At 41.8% G+C, this 24180-nt stretch overlaps 1 protein-coding gene across 7 annotated transcripts in view; it reads left to right on the forward strand.

Annotated features, from left to right (window-relative positions):
- The window catches only part of LOC117050818 (uncharacterized protein F13E9.13, mitochondrial-like), a 24995-nt gene extending 7566 nt beyond the window's left edge, over positions 1-17429 (forward strand). For all 7 annotated transcript variants that reach the window (XM_033156698.1, XM_033156692.1, XM_033156696.1 and 4 more), the window contains exons 4-7: positions 2638-2818; positions 11233-11383; positions 12511-12638; positions 17228-17429. In XM_033156698.1, the coding sequence (XP_033012589.1) occupies positions 2638-2818; positions 11233-11383; positions 12511-12638; positions 17228-17418 (651 nt within the window). In that variant the 3' untranslated portion in view covers positions 17419-17429. The remainder of the gene's footprint in view (positions 1-2637; positions 2819-11232; positions 11384-12510; positions 12639-17227) is intronic.
- Positions 17430-24180: the final 6751 nt, after the last annotated feature.

Genomic DNA, 24180 nt, shown 5'->3' on the forward strand with positions numbered 1-24180 from the left:
AAGTTTTTATTGTTTTTTGCTGCGCTTTGCACTAATACAGTATAAACAAAGCACATTGATGAAAACAAATAGCAGAATATAGTCACTTGAGGGAAGTAAAAATGAAATTATGTACACCAAGTATAAATATGAGCCATCTTCTGATTCCACAAGAAAGGGCTTCAAGAACTCTTTTTTTTAATTTTGTATATGTGCTGCCGAAGTGAGCAAGTCATTAATTTGTGCTGTGAAATGTGTTTAAACCTGCAAATCGCCTGTTTTCTTTCTGCTTCTTTAGTAAATTCTGTGATATAATAGAGAGGTGTTGTCTCATAACATAAGACATCCATGCTAATTTAGTAAAAACACAAAAAATAGTAGAAAGTGAGGGGGGTAGGTACATACTTTTTATGTCTGTAAGAATATAAAGACATATGAGTAGGCAACTATGTAAATTCCGAAAAATGTGGTATTTGTTCTTTAAATTAACATATCCTGCAGTTGGAATTAATCACCAATTTGATAGCAGAGTTGAGTTGTGAGTGGTGGTATGTGCTAAAATATAGAAAACAAACAAATATCTGAGAAAAGAAAAATACTGTACATAGGCTTGGTTGCTGTGGGTGAATTTTGTTTTCATTTTTTCTTAGCGCCCGACCCACCCACAAGTGAAGAAAATACTAGAGCAATAAAATGTAAAACCATATTGATTTTTCTAATGAGTCTAGAGCTAGTATACACAACTGGCTGTACTCAAAGGAATCGTGTTCGAGTCTTTTGTTATTTATTTATTATTTTAATACGAGAATTTTTTTTTAATTTTCACTCAAGTGCCGTCAGAAGACCTTAAAGTCATTTAAAAAATAATAACGGTTTGCTGTCTAGAATTTGAGCTGTACTAAAGGGTGGAGCTACGTGCTCCAAAACACAAGAGAATGCAGTGCTGTGTTTACAGAATGCAGTAAAAGGCAAAACTTCTCGATCTAGCAATTTTGAATCCAAAATTTGAGTGACGGTTATTTGTGTGTTAGTTACCACTTTGTGGAGGTGGAGCAATAGTGGACAGAGTCGAACATGGATTTGGAATGAAACATGTGCCCAGCCACGGATTGCTTGAATGGGAAATAAGGGACGGCACCGAAAACGAAAGAGGGGGAGGCAAAACTGCAACACAGTGCTTCATAATTTAAATATAACATGGTCCAAGTGGGCAGCTACAGCTTGCCCCTGTAAAAAGACTAGGAACCCCTTCTGCAGCATGTTTTTGACACAATCAGAGTGAATTTGTGGCAGCTTTCTTCTGCGTTATTGGTTGTTCTGTGATGCTTCCTCAATGTTACCTAGTTTTCGCTGTTTGGAGGGGTGACAGCACAACAAAAGTGGAACAATACCCCCACCCCACCCCATATGATTTGAATTTTGAATTTGTGGTATGAAAAGTTACGGGCGTTGATCAGGAAGTTAAAGGATAGGTACTGTCTGGAAGTGAAGCAGTAGGACTGCCTCAAAGCTTTCACATGCACAAATAGTACTGAAAGACCGCCCTGATAACATCATGAACTTGGGGTGGATTGCATGGTATTTCCACCCCTAACCCCATTAATCCTCACAAGAACCCTGTGAGTTTGGTTTGGCTGAGAAAATAGTGACTTGCTTCTTTTCTTAATCTCTCAGTAGAAAAACAGGTCAGAAAACAGAACCACCAGCTCTTGTCAATAAGCATCTTCTCTACTGTCTTCATTTAATTCCTTTTGGTTTATCAGATCCCTTGATTATTGCAGCTGAGCCAACGCCCCCCTGTTCTCTTGGGGAAATTAAGGCTTGACTTGGTGAAAATGAAAGTTACAATTTACTGGTAATGGCTTTTGCACTTTACATTCATTTGAAAGAGACATATCTGTATACTGTAATTGAGCACAACGTTAATTTTTTATGATTGTTTTACAAAAATCATGCTGTTAGGTCAGCATTTAACAAGCAAGGGTTTGTACAAGCAGAGTCATTCTCACTTAAAATTATCTTCTGCAGAAGTATTTGAAGGTGTGCAGGTGTTGTTGTTTTTTACACCTTAGTTTGTTTGCTGCTATTATCTGCGATTTAGGGGCTCCCTAAAACTCTGTTTAATGAGCTTGGCTACATATACTGGGAATTTTTATTGACATTGTTAAAGTAGTATTCTTTCTTTACTCCTGCATGAATTACTGGGGGCGGGTATAGGAGGGGTCCCAGCTACCTTACCTCTTGTGATGGCTCCGTTAGCTAGTTTTTTTTCAGAAGGATATGGCAAAGACGGAATCTGGCTCAAACAAAGTTTGTGTATCTGAAGAAGTGTGCATGCACACGAATGCTCATACCAAGAACAAACTTACGGTAGTTGGTCTCTAAGGTGCTACTGGAAGGAATTTTTTAATTTTTATTTTGTTCAGTCTTTTCTCCTATAACTTAAGCACTTTTCTGGAAGTGGAAACTGAGAAATCTTAGAAAACTGTATAAGGCTCCAGATTCTGTGCCAGGATGGCAGATTCTGCGCTGCTGTGCATGACTGCAGTGCAAATTCCTTGAGCGTTATCTGCCAGTCTATCCACTGTACGCAGATCCCTCTTGTTTATTTCTGAGCAGCTTTTCTGATTTTTAATAGCTCTATATTAATTCCAACAGGATGGCTTGATTGTAGAAAATATGCATGATCGGCCGTACACAGTTGGTGTTGGTGCAGAAATCACTGCAGCCATGGCAGTCATTTGTGCCACTGTGAAACAGACGTGCCCCCGTCTCCCAGTGGGTGTTCAGATCCTAAGTGCTGCAAACCAAGAGGCTGTAGCAGTCGCTCTTGCTGCTGGTAAGTGAAGTGACTGGGGATTGCTTTTTGTTTTGGCATTCTGAGACCTAAACACAGGCTGCTTACCAGATTTTATGTATATTATCATTTCTAATTGCATTTATATCCCTCCTTTTTTTCCCCAACGAACTAAAGGTGGTGTATGTCTTTTCTCCCCTCTCCTCATTTAATCCCCAGCAACAGTGATGTAGACCAGGCTGAGACACATTGACTAGCCCAGGGTCACCCAGTGAGCTTCAAAGCTGAGTGCTGATTTGAACCCTGGTCTCCCAGGTCCTAGCCCTGACCACTACACCACACAGGCTCTCACATGCTTGCTCCAGCTCATCACACTTTTCTGCAAAGCCACCGTGACTGTTTTATTCCCACAGCAGTGTGGTGTTTCCACAGTCAGGAGATGGGGGGAGTTGACAAGGTGGGCATCAAGCTGATGGCAAAGGGTACGGGTAGTAGCGCTTCATTTTATACAGGATGTCTAAAGCGGCATTCCTAACCCATTTACCTGGAAGTATGCCCCATTGAATTCAGTAGTACTTCTGAGTCTTCATCTGCATAAAAGGATTTCATGTGTCTTCCTATAGCGCATCCGAGTATTCTTACCCTTTGCCCATGAGGAAGACCAATGGTTGGAACACACTGGATATTCTTCATAAAATAAATTGCTTGAGGCATACCTCTTTTTAGTCGTGTACCTTCTCCCATTCTCAACTGGTATAAGCTTACCTACCAACTTTTTCAAATCCAAGAGAGTGAGGTTTAGGCTGTACAGCCCTCAAGTATGTGTGTCCTACTCACAAGCCCTGAGCAGGCATAATGTTCTCATTCTCCCAAACCTCCTTCCTTCTCACCCATGAATTGCTCTCTCTCTCTCTCTCTCTCTCTCTCTCTCTCTCTCTCTCTCTCTGTTACCTTTTCAGAGCTAACAAAGGTATGGCATTATGCATGCACCAGTGTTGATGCTCAGCTTGGTTAGCTTTGACCAGGGTGTGCTAATTGGCTTCTACCCGCTTTGTAAACTGCAGCTAACCATGGTTAGGCGACAGTAGGAAACTGTGTTGTTCGGGTGGGATATTCTCTTTGATTTTGCCAGCGGATATTTTCTATGCTGCAGAGCAAAGCACATTATAAGTTCTTTTCCCCCATAACCGTATTAACACCTGCTTTATGCCTCTTCGTGATAAATATCCATTGATGGCTTCCTTCCGTTTAGTTCTATAAAATGGTATAAGGGATTAATTTCAATCATTATCATTGCTCATCTAATTCCAGTTACACCTCAGGATATCACGGTAATCTACTGTAATGAACTATTATATCTCTGTTGAATTAATGAAATTCACTTAAGAATAAATTAAATTAACCTGAATTTAAGGAGAATAACTGTAGGCCAATGGCTAGTGCCCATCCTAGGTTTTGGATTCAAATTTTAGCTCATCTATGCAACCATTAGGTGTTCTTATAGCTCACCTTTGGTCACCTTCCTCTGAAATGGGAACAGTAGCTGCCGCCTCCAGTATTAGAAACTGAGAGATGAAAGCTAGGAGCTAAATGGCACCTTAAACCTAGGTTGTGGGCGCAACAATGAAATGTCTAGGCATGCTTTTTTATAACAAGAATACAAACCTGAAAATGAATGAACTTCAGCTAAAATATTATGTTCATTTTCCACATGGTCTAGTCCTTCCCCTGCCCACCCCCCTAATATTCTTAAGAGGGTCTCTTCTCCAGTCTTCAGAGAGTAGCTGGAGAAGTGGGGAGGCAGAAAAAGGTCCTCCTTCCACTCTGCAGTTTTGATCTGAAATCTTAGGCGCAGTACTGCAGCCAGAGCTCAGGCACTGCTTGCGCTAATGAAATTCCCTGTCGCAAAATGCGCCTTGAACAATGGGAGTTTCGAACGCTGGCTGCCTCCATTCACAGGCCTGTTGAGGAGATGATGGAAACCTGCACGGTTAAGCACTTAGCAAATGTTGTGCTTAAGCGGTGTGTACAGTAAGAATCATTGCGGGCATACTGTAACTTGGTTTATGAGTAAGTTTCAGATAAAAGCACAGAAATTATATTGAAGCAAAAAGTCAATTTTGTTTATGGCACGAGCATTAATAATACGAATTGCTCTAATGCAGCCTTGTTTTTGCCTGCTGGAATGCTCGTTTAAAAGTTCTAGCATTTCATTTATGATACGTCTGATTCAAGAATGATAGGTGATTAATGCTGAAAACATACATTACTTTTATACAATCCCTTTAATGTATCTTGATGCAAACTGTGACAGATGAATAGTCTATTATATCTAACATCTGTTTCCTAGATTGGCACTACTTTTACATATTGCATTTTATTTTCAAAAAATGATAATGCCATTTTCCCCCCTACTTCACTGTTGCAGATGAATGCTTTGGTTTACTTAAACTACTAGGATCTTCAGTCAATATGCAGAATTGATTAGACAGCAGATACGTCTTCATATTCAGGTGCACTCAATAATTTTAACTATTTCTTCTCTCTCTTTCACATTCTTCCTATGATTTTAGAAAAGGCTACTTGGAACGATTTTGCCCATTTTCTGCTTTGGCGTAACACTCTAATCTTCATTTATATTGAATTAAATTGGCCACTAAATTATCTTTTCAACTTCATTCAGAACAGTTTCCTAGAACTTAGAATTATATACAGATTTCTTGCAATTCACATCACCCTTGGATCTTGATTCTATGCATATTTAGCTAGAAGTAAATACAACTGAACCCAAGGGACTTACCTCTGAGTAAGCGTGGATAGGCTCTGGCAGCTGTTAGGCATGCATAAACTAACAAACATAATTATCAGTTCTCCTCACACAGCTTACCACAAACTCAATTTATCACAGTCACTAAGGCCCAGTGCAAATGTAATGCTGTTCCCTGAAAGCCATGGTGTGCTAATCAGGGGCCAGCTTTGGAGCCATACACTTAGATTCTGGCAAAAAGACCTATCCCCTTTCCTTAGATTCATTATACCTGTATTGATGTTAGCCATGGATAATACTTTAAAAAGCACCCTTCTTAACCAGGGTTTGTAAGCAGCTAAAGCTTACAAGTCAGCTGCTTCGTGTTGACTGGCTAGCATCGGTTGTGGATGTAACATGAAACCATGGTTAAAGATGACAAGGAAGAAAGAGTGGAATTTTTGTTGAAGTTGAGGGGAGTGTGTTGAAGTTGAGAGGGCTTCTTCTCCGCAGGAGCGCAACGCTATATTTGCAAGCAGGCCTAGGCAGGGGCTGAGGCCATGACAAATACACAGAAAGCAGTCAGTAATGCTGGTTTGGATGATTTACACAAATAGTGGGATAGTGCACATCTAAGAGTTACGACCTTTCCTGTCAACCCACAGGAAACTTACCCAGTGTGGTGTCACCTGTGGTAGCATGTCCCCTGTGGGTTGGCAGGAACAGCCACCGCTCAATGCTTTGCATGTAGAAGGTCCTGGGTTCTATTGCCAGCACCTCCAAACAGGGCTTGGAAAGGAGAGCCACTGCCAGTCAGTTTTGACAGTTCTAATGAGCTAGTCGTCAGACTCGGTGTAAGCAGCTTCGTATGTTTCTCCTTCTGCCTTTAGACTGAAATGCAGTGAATAAACACTTTGTTTATTCTAAACCACTGAGCCTCTTGAGTTTGCCAATTGAAAGGTTGGTGGTTCGAATCCCCATGACGGGGTGAGCTCCCATTGCTCTGTCCCTGCTCCTGCCAACCTAGCAATTTGAAAGCACGCCACTGCAAGTAGATAAATAGGTGCCGCTGCGGCGGGAAGCATTTCCGTGCGCTCTGGTTTCCATCACGGTGTTCTGTTGCGCCAGAAGCGGTTTAGTCATGCTGGCCACATGACCTAGAAAGCTGTCTGTGGACAAATGCTGGCTCCCTCGGCCTGAAAGCAAGATAAGCACTGCAACCCCGTAGTCGCCTTTGACTGGACTTAATTGTCCAGGGGTCCTTTACCTTTTACCTTTACCTGTATAATGTACAAACAAACACACACTCGCTATAAAGTACATACTTCCCAATGTTTTAATAATGCAACAAAGATTTCCAGAAATAACAGTTCTGGCCTAGTCTCAAAACTTTTCCAAACCCCAAGACCCAATTTCAATGAGGACTTGAAATGTGCTGCTTTCTTCTAATCGTTTACCACAACTGTTAAACTTTCTCTCCTCTTCTGCACTCCTTCTGTTTCAGATTCTCGTTTTTTTTTTCTGCAGTGGAGAAGGGGATCCTTGGATGGATTGCCCCTCCCACTTGCTCCACTTAGGCAGGACTATTCAAATTAGCTTGCTCTTACCTCACAGAGTGGGAGGAGTCCCTTTCAACTGGTTCTGGTCATGTGTTAGCGTTGTTCTCCACACCTTAAATCAGTTTGTCAGAGAAGATCAATGGGGAGTGGGAGGTGTCTGAGCTTAATACTTGAGAGTTCCCAGCCTTCTTTTCTTGGCTTAAAAAAAAATAAACTCAATCAATCAGTCAGTTTATTGTTCTAGCCAAAGGCCATGACAACTTCATAGCAATAAAAATATTAATAAAATAACACAGAACATACATCCATGAAATAAACCACCATCCATGGTGTAAGAAGATGATGATACCGTAGGCACCAAGCTTAAATCTAGCTTAACTTCAAATTAAATCTCCAAATCACCAAAACAGCTTATAGTGACTTTAACTAGCTCATTTTTCCTGATCTTCTTTGCAGCCGCCCCCCCCCCCAAAGAAAATGGTAGTGGTGCCTTTGGTTTAACCTAACTGGGGGTGTGGGGGGCATGGAGATGGACTGACTCCGACCCATTGAAGATCAATGCCTTATACTGTCTGAATGTCTAATCAGGTTTATTCTTTAGTTCTTTCATTCATAGCTCTGAAAACAATTCCCCCCAAAATACAGAATTTATGAAAGATACACTTTTATATACCCGACTCATGAGGCACTTACTCTTACTTCTCAGGGTGGCATCTCAAATGGTACTTCAGTCATCTTTGCCCAAGGCTTTTATATTTTTTAAGACGGCAATTATTATTTTTTTGTAACTAGATCTTTACTGAATGGTAATTTAATTTTTGTTCCTATATGCAAAACTGCCAGTTTAAAGGCGGTTTTAAGTGGAGAGCAAAGCCCATCTTCATTGCTGTACTGAAGGTTCGATGTAAAACCAGTAGTGTAGTTTGGTGCTTTTGTTTGGTGCGAAACAGACTCCCAGTGCGTTTCCATGGCTGCATCTAGTCTTCAAGTGCTTTAATTTTTTTTTTATTTTAAAAATTATTTATATGCAGCCCTCTTAAAAGGTCAGAGCTATGTAAAAACACCACGAGCATTTAGAAGCAATACAGAGTGTTTCTTGATTACACACACACACACTGTTTCTCAACTATTGGATTCTTCTAGGGCTGTTGATGGTGACCTTAGACATACAAATACATTGTACCCCTGCTCCTAAAAAAAAATAAAATCTGTGCGAAAGCTGATCTGAAGGAGGTTGATGGAATTAAAATAAGGGCATAAGGATACTGTGAAGAAATAAGAATGGATACTTCACACAAAATTAACATCTAAGAGCCAGCATCCACTTTGAGGGATCAATGTTTATTTTATTCATTTATACAGTTACTTAAAGGCTGCCTTTTGGGACTTAGGCCACTCAACGCAGTTTTCATCGTGTAGAAACACAACACAACACACACACACACACAACAAAATAAAACAGCATTAGAAATCATTTTTTTTAAAAGGCCAATTAAATAAAACAACAATACAAAAATCCTGCAATCATGAAGCTATCTGTTGTCATATAGATCTCCAAGACCAAAAGCCTCAAATATATGGTTTTTTTTTTTAGTTTTAATGGGCACAGTTTGCAGGGGTTGGCCAAATGCACCCCAGGGGGAGCGAGTTCCACAGTTTGGGGTCCGGCACAGAAAAGGCCCTGACTCTTATCCCCACCTACTGACTCTACAAAGTTAACCTTACATCTCTGCTAAAGAGTTCAGCATTATTTTCGGGGGGGGGGGATATTTGAGCCATTGCTTTACAGAAGAACATCTTGTAAAAAAACAAAAAGCAATTTATGTCATTGTCTTGGCAAAAGCTGCATGCCATCTTGATCATTCCTTCTTTCTGAGGGGGAGTGGCAAGAGTTCTCCCATGTCTGAAACGGCTCACCAAGCTTTGTTCACAACTGCTTCATTATTAACAGGTGTACCATGTGTTCTTCAGTAGTGCCTAATTTCCTGTGCGTAGATCCTGATTTAATTAACTACATCTGTTTGAGGCTGCACAGAATGATGCATATTATTGGGTCTCTGGAACATTTGTGGTGACATTTGTATTTTTTAGTATCTGGTGTAATAATTAGCATTCATTACATGAAAGGGACGTGGGTGGCACTGTGGGTTAAACCACAGAGCCTAGGGCTTGCTGATCAGAAGATCGGCAGTTCGAATCCCCACGACGTGGTGAGCTCCCTTTGCTCGGTCCCAGTTCCTGCCCACCTAGCAGTTCGAAAGCACGTCAAAGTGCAAGTAGATAAATAGGTACCGCTCTGGCAGGAAGGTAAACGCCGTTTCCGTGTGCTGCTCTGGTTCACCAGAAGCGGCTTTGTCATGCTGGTCACATGACCCGGAAGCTGTACGCCGGCTCCCTCGGCCATTAACGCGAGATGAGCGCCGCAACCCTAGAGTTGGACACGACTGGACCTAATGGTTAGGGGTCCCTTTACCTTTACCTTACATGAAAGTTAAATGCTGGTCCTTTGCTTTCTGTGTCCTCCTAGTTTCCCTGCTACAATTCTGCACACCTGACTGGAGCGTGGTGCTAATAATTTCCAAAAAAATCATGGATTTGATCCCCATAAGCCAGGATTTCTATTTCTTTAGTGGTATTGTAAGAGTTCTGTCTATATATTGCAGTGGAGTGCAGAAATATATATGGGCTGAAAGAATTAAGGAAGCCTAAGGCAAGCAAAGCCATTTTCACTTATAAACTTACATGTGGCCATCACAGAGTCATGAGGTTAATGACAACAACAAAACGTCTAACACCGAAGAAGAAGCAGGAAGGAAGTAGCAAGTTGTTACTCAAGAAGGAAACCAGTGAGGGAACAACAGGTTGCCTTCATCGACCCCTTCTGGTTCTTGTAACTTATTGCAAGCATTGTTGCTTTACTCTGGACAGGTAAAGCCGTGTGTGTGTGTGTGTGTGTGTAACAGGCCTAGGCAAACTCGGCCCTCCAAATGTTTTGGGACTACAATTCCCATCATCCCTAGCTAACAGGACCAATCGTCAGGGATGATGGGAATTGTAGTCTCGAAACATCTGGAAGGCCGAGTTTGCCAATGCCTGGTGTAGAAAGTCCCAGATTTTATGTTCAGTTAAAGATCTGGTAACAAGACTGGGAAAAGTCAATTGTCTGAAACCTTGGAGGGGCACTGCCAGTCAGATTGGATGATACTGGACAAAGGAACCAATAGTTTCGATTCTTGTATAAAATAGTTCCTTAGATTTCAGGGCAAAATCCTTGACTTTAAGGGAGAACCTGGCATCATAGTGACTGGTGGTGGAATTGTCTTTTCTAGAGGCAGAAACAGAGCTGCAGAACTAGCACTCATATTATCCTTGAGACACACTGTTAGAGGAGTGCATTTGCTAAATGGTTGGATTAATTCAACCGCATCTAGTTATGGGAGCCAGAATTGACTGAGTGGGGAACCCTTTCCAACCCAAGGGCCACATTTCCTTCTAGATCACCTTTCAGGGACCACATACCAGTGTCACATATTTGGTAGGGCCAAAGGCAAAAGTTGGTAGAGCAAGAGATGTAAACTTTTACCTTTACACCCCTCTCTGCCCTCCATTCAGGCAAGCAAGGGGGCACGATCAGAACTCAGTGACACATTCCTGCCTCACAAAGCAGGTGCAAAGCAGGACTACTGAGGGGTGTGGCCTGGAGAGAGTTCAGAGAGCCAAAAAAAGGGTCCTGGAAGGCTGCATTTTGGCCCTAGACCTGATGTTGACCACCCTGCTCTTAAGGGAACGGGTCCATCCCAGAAGACCCAAGATGCACAGCCCCTTAATGAAGAGACCTTTGATTAAGGTTCTCGCTTTTTCCAAAGTACTGTGCTTGATGACTTAACGAATCAATGAATTGTAATGGGGGATCAAATCAGGGCATCAATGTTCCAAGAAACAGTGACTTGCAAACGGTCACCTAGCAAACATCACAGCCGAGTGGTGGTTTAATTTTGGATCTCCTGTGTACACACTCAGTGTGCTAATGGACCACTGACCTTTCGTAATGTATCCCATTTCGTGCTGGGATACATCTGGTAAGTGACGGTGATTTACAGTTCCTGCCTGGCCCTCAGTCAGCTTTATCGCAGTATTCTTGTCATTTGCAGGTCTTGACTTCATTCGAGCGGAAGGCTTTGTTTTTTCTCACGTGGCAGATGAAGGGATTCTGAATGCCTGTGCTGGCAACTTGCTAAGACACCGGAAGCAAATTGGAGCAGAACACATTCAGGTTTTTGCTGACATTAAGAAGAAACACAGGTAATTAGGGTTCATGCCAAAATGTGTTTGAAACCTATACTTGCCAAACATGCGCTGTCAGTGAGTCATCTTTCGCCTGCATTGAATTTGTATGGTTACCACTTAACAAGTGACAGAAGCCCTAAGTTTTACAACTGAGTCTTCCACCAATAGACCAATGGCTCTGTTACTGTGGCTACCAATATTCTCACTCCCAACTTAGTCTTTTAAAGTAGTGAGAATTTGGGAGATTTTACCACTCGGAGGAATGCACAGTGCTCAGGTTGTGCTTTCAGGCTTCCCACAATGCTGGATAGATGGGCCACTATTATGATTAACAATAGTAATTACATTTGTTATTTGTGGAATAATTGTATTTCTCACAGAGTGACCCTGTAAGGTTTCTGTGGTGGCTTCTCACGAGTAAGGAGTCCTGACTCCAGATCCTCTTTATTTACAGGATTTATTGTACAACTATAATACATTGCAGAGCTCAAAAGTCCGTGACCGTATTAGTCACTCTCAGATCCCAGAAGTGGCGCTTTATAGGAGCGCCCTCAACAAAAGAACTTGGGCACCCCAAGTCTCCTCCTCTCATCCCTGCATTTCATCCCTCTACGCAATTGGGGCGATGGAACTGCCGTTGCCTCCTCCTCCTCCACTGAACCGCTTGGTCGGTGTTGGGAATCTGGAACATCCCACAGGCCCTTCCCCACGGAGCTCTCTTCCTCCCTGTCGCTCACTGAGCCGCTTGGTCGGTGTCAGGAACCTGGAGCCTCGCAGAGCCCTTCCACCACCCCACTGGGCTCTGATGGTTCCCTGACAGACCCTAATGCAACTTGCATTAAAAATTAATGCTTGGTCCAGCAGGCTCGTCTTAAGTCCTTTAGCATTCTGGGATATAACCTGGGAATGTGTGGACTAAAAATATTTGCTATATAATTACAGCTGGAGAGATTGAATGTCTGAACACCAGCTACACTGATGTGAGCGTGGACTTCACTTGATGAATGATTTGCTCACTTCCTTGATTTATTACGTTATGATGGTTCTGGAAAGCTGGCCCTCCACTTCATGGTGGGGGGAAGCTTCAACAACTACCAGTATGGCTGCCAAAAGTAAACAGGTTGGGTTTCTGTTGTTGGCAGTTCTCACGCTCTGACAGCTGACGTCAGTGTAGCAGAGACGGCTAAGGCTGCTGAATTCTTTCTGGCTGACGGGGTCATATTGACTGGAGCTGCCACTGGACTGGAGGCAGATCCCAAAGAACTGGAAGGTGGTATGATTATGATGATTATATTTGTTGCATTTACTTATATCCTGCCTTTCCCCCAGACTCAAGGCAGCTTACAGATAAAATAGTGTGCACAAAATACAAAAAGCTGAAAAGGCACACGAAAGAGCATCATTAAAAAGTAATTAAACGACAATGGAATTAAAACGTTGTAAAAACAAATCTATTAAAATATAGATAATGAAAAGACTAAAAACATTGCAGTGCTATTAAAAGCCCTTTCGAAGAAGAAGAAGAAGAAGAAGAAGAAGAAGAAGAAGAAGAGTTAGTTTTGAAAAGCAATCTTTACAACAATCTTTACCTGCTGCTCCCTTCTCTAGGAAGGGAGTCCCAAAGTCTGGGATCAGCCACCAAGAAGCCTGCAATGGCACGTGAAGTATACAGATTCACTATTGCTAGAGAGAAAGTGTTCCCCTTGCTAGATTATGAACTCGGATGAACCCTGGAAAACCAAACATAACAAAATTCTATTTACAGGTAGGTAGCCATGTTGGTCTGCCATAGTCAAAACAAAATAAATAAAAAAATTCCTTCCAGTAGCACTTTAGAGACCAACTAAGTTTGTTCTTGGGATGAGCTTTCGTGTGCATGAAGAAGTGTGCATGCACACAAAAGCTCATACCAAGAACAAACTTAGTTGATCTCTAAGGTGCTACTGGAAGGAATTTTTTTATTTTATTTTGTTTTTTTCAAAATTCTATTGAGATATTGCTTGCTTACATACATTGTATTGTTATTTTTTTTTAATCAGTGCGTGCAGATTTGTTTCAAACATGACATGTGTCCATTGTTTTAGCTCTTATACAGTATAATGCAATTGGACCTCATTTTCTCAAATGTAAAGGGTGTATGTTACCAGTAGTATCCGTTCTCTAGCCAGTTGTGGCAAATGTTTCCGTTCCCGTCAGGTGTAAGTAGCTGTCGTATTAAGCAGATAGCCAGGAAAGTGGCTATGTACATAAGTATTTCTCATTTCTCTTAATTAAAAAAAAAAAAGATGGAAAGCCTTGCTTTTTGATAGCTGTTGCTCATGAATGATGACATTCTTCATAACCTTTCTTAAAAGGTTATTTCTAATGAAGGTAAATTAAAAACATAACTCTTAACATGGCAAGAAATAGGAGATTGCACTTGGGTCTGACATTCCAGCAGGAAGAACAACATCTGACAGAGTGCAGTATAAATAATAGTGACTGGACACCAGAGTGAGTTTGATTTTGCTAGCTGGTTCCAAATGTTTGATTATGTCCTAGGAGAAAGTAGCTGGAGCAATTAAGTGCCTGATATGTTTGGGAGCAAATATTCTATCCCTGATGTCCTTACTTCAAATAGGCAAAATAGTCTGTTTTGATCCCCGATTAGTTCATTGATTCACGAGTCAGCAATGACAACCTCTTGAAATAAAGAGTCCTATATATCATTCTCTTTGTCAGAGGTCTCCGGTCTTCTGAAATGGGCACTTGTTCCTTTAAGAAGGCTGTCTAGCCAACTCTGCGACCAAGGGCAAGATCCAACCAAACTAATCCAGCCATTTATCCAATCTGCTCTTCAAGACTTCCACTGATTTAAAAACAACAACATCCGAAGAGCCTTCTGGATCAGGCTAATGGCCCATCTGGTCCAGCATCCTGTTCTCACAGTGGCCAACCAGATGCCCTATTGAGAAGTCTGCAAGCTGCGCATGAGGATGATAGCGTTGTGCTCACCTGCGGTTGATTCTCAGTCATACTGTCACCACTTTAGGCAATACGTTCTAGTGCTCTGCCGCATTCTTCCTTCTATATAGCTCAAATCTTCGCAGCTTCAGTTTAAGCCACTTTCCACTTTAATAAGTTTATATCTACACCATACATTTAAGTAACTCTTATGCTACTTTAACCACTACGAAGAATCCTGGGGACCGAAGCTTTGTGTGGTCAGCACCCTTTACAGACTACAGTCACTGGGAACCTTTGGTGGAAGCCATGACTGTTAAAAGTGGTGCAAAATAGCTTGGTGGTTTGTTTGTTTTTTGGACTTGCAGTAGCAACAGAAATGTAGTCTTGGCCAACTTACTATCTATTTTCTTAACCAAGTTGCCTTTTACCATCTAAAGTGTTAGAAAGTGTTAGAAATGCTGCAGGGCATTCAAGGATTGTCATCTGTAATACGTCTAACGGGCACGATTTCTTCAAATGGGGGATTATTATTGTTGTTGTTATTTCCTTGGCATAGAGTTCAGATGTTTCAAGCACAGAATATAATCAACCCCAACAGTTTTTTACTTCTCTTTCGAAGGGGGTGGAAGGGACCCAGGTGGCGCAATGGGTCAATGCGTCTGGCTGTTAGCCAGAAGGCTGGTATTTCGAGCCCGCCCAAGAACAGCTGTGGACAGGATTCATGCATTGCAGGGGGTTGGACTAGATGACCCTTGGGGTCCCTTCCAACTCTACAATTCTGTGATTCCAAGTAAACAATAGACCAGAGGTTTCTGCCACACACCTACATGGGGTGTGGATTCTTTGCTGTAATTGCTCCCAAGTGTTTACTCAGTGGCATGTGTTTACTCAGGTAGCTAGCATAGCTGCATTCTAGTGGTGAAATGGTGAAAACGGATCAAACAAGCTTTGTGTGTGTGTGTGTGTGTGAGAGAGAGAGAGAGAGCGCTTGTCTATCTTCTAATGGAGATCTATGACAGCAAATTGAGCCTGTCTGTGCCACTGGAACCCTGCTGCTGCTTAAGTGTAGACACAATTGGATTCCTTTCATCATATTACAAAATAAACCCATTGACAGCTTAAGCCAATTTGTGTTTTGATCTGATCACTTGTCTCTTTGAAAGCTGAACTGAAAAGGGAGGGGGGGTGAGATTATATCACATTTGCTTCCAGCATTGCTATGCTTTTCTCTCTCTTTTTTGATGTTGGTCATAGGAAGTGGGAGTTGTATGCCTTGTTGCTGTGTTTGCCGGTTCTTCCGAATTAATAGAGCAATTTAAAAAAAATACAGTGTGCTACACGGCAGTTTAACGACAGCATTGTGTATGGTGCAGTGGTTACTGAATACATCTTGGTATAAAGAGGAATGTTAACAAGTCAGCCCAAGAATAGGGAAAGGCAGAAGTAATGGAGCAGACCAGCAAGAGCAGGCATAGGAAAACTCGGCTCTCCAGATGTTTTGGGACTACAACTCCCATCATCCCTAGCTAACAAGACCAGTGGTCAGGGATGATGGGAATTGTAGTCCCCAAACAGCTGGAGGGCCAAGTTTGCCTATGCCTGAGCAAGAGGCAGAGTGCAGAGGGACTTTTAGCTCTGCTAAAGACCGCGCATAGGAGTGAGGGGTAATATTTAGCCTATGGGCTTAATTAGGTCCACCAGGCTTTGTAGGTTGGTCTGCCTGGCTGTTTTGAGTGAACTAGAGCCATCTTTCGCATGCTTGACATCATATGACATTGGGTGCAGGCAAGTTCACCGTGAGGCTGCACAGAAAGACTCGTATGTATGCTCCCAATTTGATGTTTTTGTTTTTATTTGGCACACTTTTCTGCCGTCCTGCATGGCAACAGAAAAGGTGCCTTAAAAAAAACACACCACCTGGCTGCAAAGGAATAAATTGGAGCACAGTTTAGAGTACTCCAGATTCTTTTTTTGCAGCCATAGCTTGGATTCAATCAGAGTATGCCGAGGAAGAAGCTTGAGCTTTGTATCCCTTGACATGGCAGGTGGACAGCCTTGCCATCCAGTCAATGGAGCCTATGGAGGGTTGGCCACTTCTGGGTCTGGCCCTTGGAGTGGATCCCATCCTCTACCACTGGGCTACTTGAGACCAACTTCAGCAAAGTTTTTGCTGTTGACTAAGCAAGGTCAAAAGCCCTAGTGCCTCCTGGTATTTATGCCTAGAGAAACCAAATGTTGTTTCCTATCAGAGCAGCTGAAGTGAGGACACTGTGAGTCAGGGATGGTGGATAGGTGTTGTTCATTCAAAATCTCCCCCTAGTGCTTTATTCCTTGTGTTCTGGGTTCATAATAGAGAAGGACTTTCCTTAGAACGCTCTTCTATGTCCTGGTTTGAATGTACACATTCTGCTTAATAAACTGTGCCTGCCACAAACCCTGTCCTTGTGCTTCCCATTCCCCAAGTTGGACGTTACAGGAAACCATAGTCATATGAAGATTTTCTGGGTTAATCACAACATAGTGGTCAGGAAACCAACAAGTCAGAACCTTAAACCACTGAGAGAAGTTGGTTTAAGATTCCATTTGGTTTTCATTTTCGTTTGTTCTTGGAACCGTAGTTTAGTGATTTGGAAGTAATAGGCATTTGTGAGTGATTGTTCCAAAGGTACAAGGAAGGGTGGAATGGCAGCAAGATGTAGCATGTGGGCAAAAGCCTCGTGCATTTCTTAAGAATATGTATGATAAATACATTTGAACTGGACCTGTGTCTCTTAAACCTTAGAAGTATGTGAAGCTGTGAATTGAAATACACACTTAAGTATAACAACACCCGGCCTCTACCGTATGTGGCCATTGCCGCAACTTGCCTTCATTTATGGGGATTTTTAAATCAATTTCCCTACTTTTCTCCAGAAGTTGGATGTGCTGTGAAGATACCAGTGCTGGTTGGATCTGGAGTGACTCTGGAAAACTTGAAGAACTACTTGGGTGCAAATGCCTTGATCGTTGGTTCCTATTTCAAGAAAGAAAGCTATTGGGCAAATAACATTGACCCGGATCGTGTGAAGCGGTTTATGGATTACATTGCTGAACTGAGAGAGTGACATTGTTGGATCATACACAGCCCTTATGCCACTGTGTATCCTTCAGTCCCAGCACCTTATCTTGTAGCTTGAAGACTTTGGTTTGGGTCCTACCCTCTGGAGCAGGAAAAAACAAGCTTGCTCCATCTTCCATGTGACAACCCTTTAGATATTTGAAGATGCTTATGATATCTCCTCTGTCACCTCTTATCCAGGTTAAACATACCCAACTCAAGTGGTCCTCATAAGGCTTGGTTGGCAGACCTTTGATCATCTTGGTCACCCTCCTCTGCACAGCTTCCAGCTTGTCAATATGTTTCTTAAATTGTGGCCAGAACTGGACATTGTACTCCAGGTGTGATCTGACCATAGCAGAATAGAGTGGGACTATTACTTCCCTTGATCTGGACACTATAATTCTGTTAATGCAGCCTAGAACAGCATTAGCTATTTTTGTTAAGCTTGTGTTCTACTAAGTCCCCCTATATGCTTTTCACATATACTACTGGCAAACCAGGTGTCCCCCATCTTATATTTGTGTAGCTGGTTATTCCTGCCTGAGTGTAGAACTCTACATTTGTCCCTATTGAAATTCATTTTGTTAATTTGGGGCCAGTTCTTTAATCTGTTAAGGTGCTCTTGAATCCTGATTCTGTCTTCTGCACCATTAGCTACCCCTCCCAGATTGGTGTCATCTGCAAATTTGATAAACAACCACTCAGTTGCTTCACCCAAGACATTTATAAAGACGTTAAACAACAATGGGCCCAGGACAGAACCCTGCAGCACCCCACTTGCCACTTTTTTCCAGGGTGATGAGGAACCAGTAGTGAGCACTCTTTGGGTTTGGTCAGTCAACCAACTACAAATCCACCTAACCGTTACCTTGTCCAACCCACATTTTACCAGCTTCTCCACAAGAATATCCTGGGAGACTTAAGTTTTATAAAACATATTTTACAGAAAACTTTCAAGTCTGTTGTGGAATTTTTTTGAAGCACCGGTTACCTTGTTCTAAGGGGATCCTGTGTTGGACTCCAAATCCCATCATTCCTGACCATTGACTGTGCTGGCTTAGGGGTGGTAGGAGAGTCTAACAATATCTTGAGGGCCACAAGTTAGCCACCTTTCCTGTAAGACCAGGAAGAAGTTATAAGTCTGAAGTCTCTCCCCATCTTCCACCCACCCCTCCTGCCCCAAAGCAGTCCAAATGTTTCCTTTGTCGTGCTACATTTCGCCCCCGCCCCCAGTGAAATCAACACTAGCTCCAAAGGCACACTTTTAGATTTCCTTGCCATTAGAACCGAAGACATCAGCTAATAAAACAGCATAATGCTTTTCAAGTGTTATAAACACAATTCTAGGAAGCCATTTAGAAACTGCATTAAGAGACACTGATAATGACTGTTTAGGAGTGGTGATAGTTGTGAGGTGGGGTGTTTGTGTGTGTGTGTGTTTCTTTTTACAGATACTGACTTGCTAGAAGTCACATTCATTCATTACTGGGAAGGTGAAGCTATAATGTGTTACTGCAGTGATGCAAGTTAACGGGGGGGAATAAGATTACTCGATTCGCTCCTTTATACTCATCTAATTCAAAGTGTAATCATTGCTGGTGCTGTTGGAGCTGTGTCCAGACAAAACTGCTCGTGTGGAAGCCCAGCATCTTAACCATTGCTGGTTATTAGCGGTAATTGCTGCCAACTGTGCCAGGGTTCCAGCATTGTGCCCATACTGCAGCTGCAACATACGAAGTGCACCTAAATTGTTCATCGCTTGATGACTCTCTGCTGAATGTGCAGCACTGAGGTGGGCTTTATCACCGATAGCACCAGTCTTGTAGAATGACCTCCCTGTTGAAATGCGAAGAGGCCCCATCATTATTGGCATTCTGCCGGCTCTTGAAGAGCACACCTGTTTAGGCAGGTATTCCCCTGAACTTGAGATCTAATTGTGTGTTTTTAAACTGTTCTTATTATTAGAAATTATAACTGGCTTGTTTTCTTGCCTTTTTAAATCATGGAAGCTTTTGTTGCTTTGATTGGATCGGTTTATTGTGAGTTTTAATTGCTTACAGATTTTATAATTGAGTTTGTTCTTGTAAACTGCTTGGAAGCCATTTTGGGCGTATTGGCAGTATATACTTTAATAAATAAATAAACAAGATGCTAAATAATCATTTGTGAACTTCCTTTGGTGAAAAGTGTGCTTGAGATGTTGTCTCATATATATTTTTACTCCCTGTATGGTTGCTGTTTCACATGCACAGCTCAACGCTAGATATGGCAGGCCTTGTGTAATAAATGCATGCCTGTCTAAGCTCAGCCTTTCAGAGTGTTTTCAAGATAGGCCATTCTACAATAAGGGCAGTATCTAGTATGTTCCTTGAGGCTCCGTGACAAATGACAGTAGTCACTTATCCTGACACAGGATGAACCTGACATAGATTTACTTATTCGGTTGTTTTGCTTCTGTATTAATGTATTAAATTTATATGCTGCCTTGAGCTCGATGGGCATTTCAGTGTCTGAAGCACAAACTCCTTGGAATCCCAGGGCACAAGTCTGAAGATATGTGGCCCGTTTTACCACTTAAGGGGAAACGGAAAGTGCTACTCGGCTCTGCCATGGCGCCTGCTACTGCACTGTCTGCCACCTCCGATGTTGGCAGACAAGCAGCACCAGCACCAATTTATGGTGAGAGCTTTCGTGAGGTCTTGCACTCCATGAGATCTCATGAGATTTCAGCAAGATCTTGCCATAAATCAGCACCAATGCCGGCACCGCTTCTCCACCGGTGGAGCATTGCCTTGGGGGCTTCCACTGCCTGAGGAAATACAAATGCTCATAGGGACAAGCTGGGGGTGGGGGGAATAGCAAAGAACCACATCCAAAGCAATGTTTCTTATACACTTCCAGATTACGCACATGACTTCTATTCAACAATCAAAGGATCATCCTTTGCAGTTGCAACCCAGGTGGAACCTACACACACATTTTTAAACATGCTGTGAAAAAGCTTTTTTTAAAAAAAGTTTTGAAAAATACATTGAATGTTGCATAGCTCACGGTCGCCATCTAGTGTCACATTTGTATATTGCTCTTTATAAAACGTTTATTTGCAGCTGTGTAGATGAGTCCCCATCCTTCATGGATCACTGCCTTGTCGTGGCAAAGGGGCTTGAATAACTCCAAGAAGCTATGAGCTATGCTGTGCAGGGCCACCCAAGACGGACAGGTCATAGACAAGAGCTTAGACTAAATGTGATCCACCTGGAGAAGGAGCCGGCAATCCACTCCAGTATTTTGTTAAGAAAACTCCATGGACATAAAAAAGGAGAAGCTTTGAGAAGAAAGAGTTTCCAAGGCATGCTCTGGTTCATAGGGTCATGGAGAGTTGAACACGACTAAGACGACTAAACAACAACAAAGAGGAGTCCCCAATATCACCACCCTGAACCAGTCAAAACCATTTAGCTCTCCAGATCAGCCTTCATCATAATATCATGTGATTCCATATATTGTAACCATTTATCAGTGTCTTTCTTTCTTAAGACTTTGACTAATTTTCCTATTCATTAAATGTCTCCCAACATCCTATTTCACCTACCTGCGAAACAGTTCAAGATTAATCACAGTTGCCATGCCTAGCCGATTCTCTTTTCATGCATACAATGGCCACCACAGATTCTAAAAGTTTATTATTTTCAGGGTTTTGGAGTGAACATTCACTACATACAGTTCTGTGCTATGAAACTTTAGGCACAGGCCTTTTCGGTTTAGCTAGGCCATAGGCTCAAAAGAAAATGGAACTATCGAAATGATACAGTTTTATGGAATTATTATTTTCTTCAACATCATCTGTTTTAGTCCTTTAAAATAATAAAATCACCTTGGCAGAAAGGTGGTATATAAATGCAATGAATGACTGGATGAATAAATAAGCAAATTTAAGAGTGTGGGTTTTTACACAGATCTGTAGAAAAAACAAGAAGCATTCGCATGCTGCAACAATGTCCCAATGAGCTGCAAAAGAGGAAGAATGCAATGCACCTGGGGGGGGCATCCATTTCCTGAATGTTCACAGTATTTAGAAAATGCATCAAAAGCTTCATGGCGTCTCTGTTTAATTACTGCAGCTCCACGTACCAAGTCCAAGCACTTTAGAAGCTGCAGAAAAGCCCATAATTTGGCCTTAAATTATGAGGCAACCAAAAAAAAAAAAAAGGAACTAACTCTGGGATTTAGTGGGCTAGCATCAAAGTAAATCTGATTTTAAAATCCACAGGGGAAGATTGATTGCCTCCCCTTTATCATGTTCACCGCTGCAAGTATTTGTGTAGTAGCGTTAAGCATCTGCTTGTCTGTTGCAAGCAGATGCTGTAAGTAGGATTTGACCTTTCTGTTTTGGATAATTGCTTGAATGTTTAATGTTAAAATATTAAGTTATCAGAGCAGCTCATCTCTTTGGGAGAAAGGAATGCTCAATTTTAAACCATGCGGGTTCTCAAAGTAACCATAAGAAGCATGAATAACTTTGGAGGAGAACAAAGCAAGCCATGTTAATGTGGAGGAAACTCTGGAAGTAAATAACAGCTGTTCAAGGAGACATCTCTTAAATATGTATTAATTAATTTGAAGTGCATCGCTTAAATATGCAAAGAGATTATCTTGCGTTAATTTACATTAAAACACTACAGCACTTGCCAGGTTCGTTATAGTATCCTAAGCTATCACTCCAGCCTACGCAACAGCATTTTGTTGGGTGTTGATTGCTTTCGATTTGCCCTTTTAAAAATGTCAGAGAGCTGCCTCTTGTCTGGTAGGATCTGTCCTTATGCACACATTTCAGGCTTGCAAAGTTACTGCAGTTTCTATCAAGAGCAACATGGGCTTAGACTGTAAAGAGAAAGGACCAGGTACAGTTAAGGAGGGGTCAGACTTAACACTCCACAGAAAAGGGTAAGAACCACAGGTTTTGCTAACTGAGGAGTCCCCAGTCCTGAACGTGTGGCTAAAGGGACCCCCAGATTCCTTATTCTGAATCGATGGTAGCCAGTGTCTGAAATCTTGTTCTTTTTTTATCCAGGGTGGGGCTTCCATAGCTAGACTTAAGACTACATTTCATTGTCCAGTCTCTGAAAATGGTGGCAGGATAGTTCCTGTTCAAGGAAGTCTTTAGTGTTTGATGTCGTATTGCGTTTTTACTAATTTTTGTTGGGAGCTTGTTGTTGTTTGTTGTTGTCGTCGTCCCTGTTGTCACTTGGAAACCTGTTGCAGCAGGATCTTTAAAGACCTCCCTCTGCTTTGCAATGCAGACTTTACAGCACAATCCTTTATGTGTCAATTCTGTTGAGCTTAATGGAATTTGTGCCCAAGTAACTCTGTATTCCTATACAGTGTATCTGAAGAAGTGTGCATGCACACGAAAGCTTATACAGTACCCAGAACAAACTTAGTTGGTCTCTAAGGTGCTACTGGACATTTATTTATTTATTTTCATTCATTCATTCATTCCTATACAGCCGTAGGCATATCTGCACCTGAAGGCAAAGCAGTAGCAGAAATGAGGAATCTTCTTGTTCCAATCATTAATGGTCCACAAGTGGACATTTCCATGTATCGGAATTTACTTATGCTTCTAAAATAATTGCATTATTCTATTTTAGTCCTTTCATTCTGAAATTGCTTTTCTATTGAGCTGTGCAGGATCTCTAACAGCGCAGCTTGCTTGAATCTGGGGGACTCAGGTAATCGGGATTATGGTGGTGATGTCACCCTTTGCATTAGGCAGAGGCTGGATCCTTGTATTCAACATGACCCCTGCTCTCCTGGACTAAGACAATACCACTGAGATTAGGGGTTCCTAATATTTACTGCTTGGTTGTTTTGGCCTTTTCAAGCATACTGTCCTCGGTTTCTTAACCTTATTGCCACATTATCATGAGGACTAGAAACCTAAGAGATGAAAGTTTCAGGACTGCAGGTTTCTGAGCTGCAATAAAATGACAGAAGGGGCAGCCTGCATTTGTCCTGTAGTTTGTTTATTGCCACTTAGGATTTCCAGATGCAGAATGCAGTTTTTTGCCAGTATATTGCTGGTTACTTCTTTTAATTGGAAGCAACAGATAACTATTTCTAGTAAGACCTGACTTTAAAGATAATGCAGTCCGTGAAAGATATGTATGTTGCTGGAGATTGGTGCTGCTGGAGAGAGAAACTACGGCACTTTGTAGCACTTTGCATTTTCAATGGTTTATCAAGGTTTGAGAGTGCAGATTTCCTTTGGGGGAAATTAGTTCTTAAGTTTACAAAGTGCCCCTGCCATAAATACCCGTAGAAAAAAAGACAATTTGGTAGGTCATGTTTATTTTTAAGCAGGTCAAAGGACATTAGTATGTCCGACTACATAAATCTGTCTGGTACAGTACAGAAATCCGCATGCCTCCATATCTCAAGGGGTTTTGCTTCTAGATCTGTAGAAGTGCAAAAATATTGCTACGCAAAGACAAATAGAAGGTGTGTGGGTGTTTTCCTCCCACCCAACACTGATACTTTGTTGATTGATTCAAACCATTTATATACTGCTTAACTACAGTAGTCTTGCCTCTAAGCAGTTTACAGTCGCCGTAAAGTCACCACCAGATGTGCACCCAGAAAACTATTTTGAATGCATGAGCCTTCTTGTTGGTGGCTGATATTTTCAGTGCAAACTAGAGCTTTCAACCTGGTACATTGCATTATAATTAATACAATGATGATGATGATGATGATGATGATAACT

This window comes from Lacerta agilis, chromosome 8 (genome assembly GCF_009819535.1).
Source record: "Lacerta agilis isolate rLacAgi1 chromosome 8, rLacAgi1.pri, whole genome shotgun sequence".
NCBI classification, from domain to species: domain Eukaryota; kingdom Metazoa; phylum Chordata; class Lepidosauria; order Squamata; family Lacertidae; genus Lacerta; species Lacerta agilis.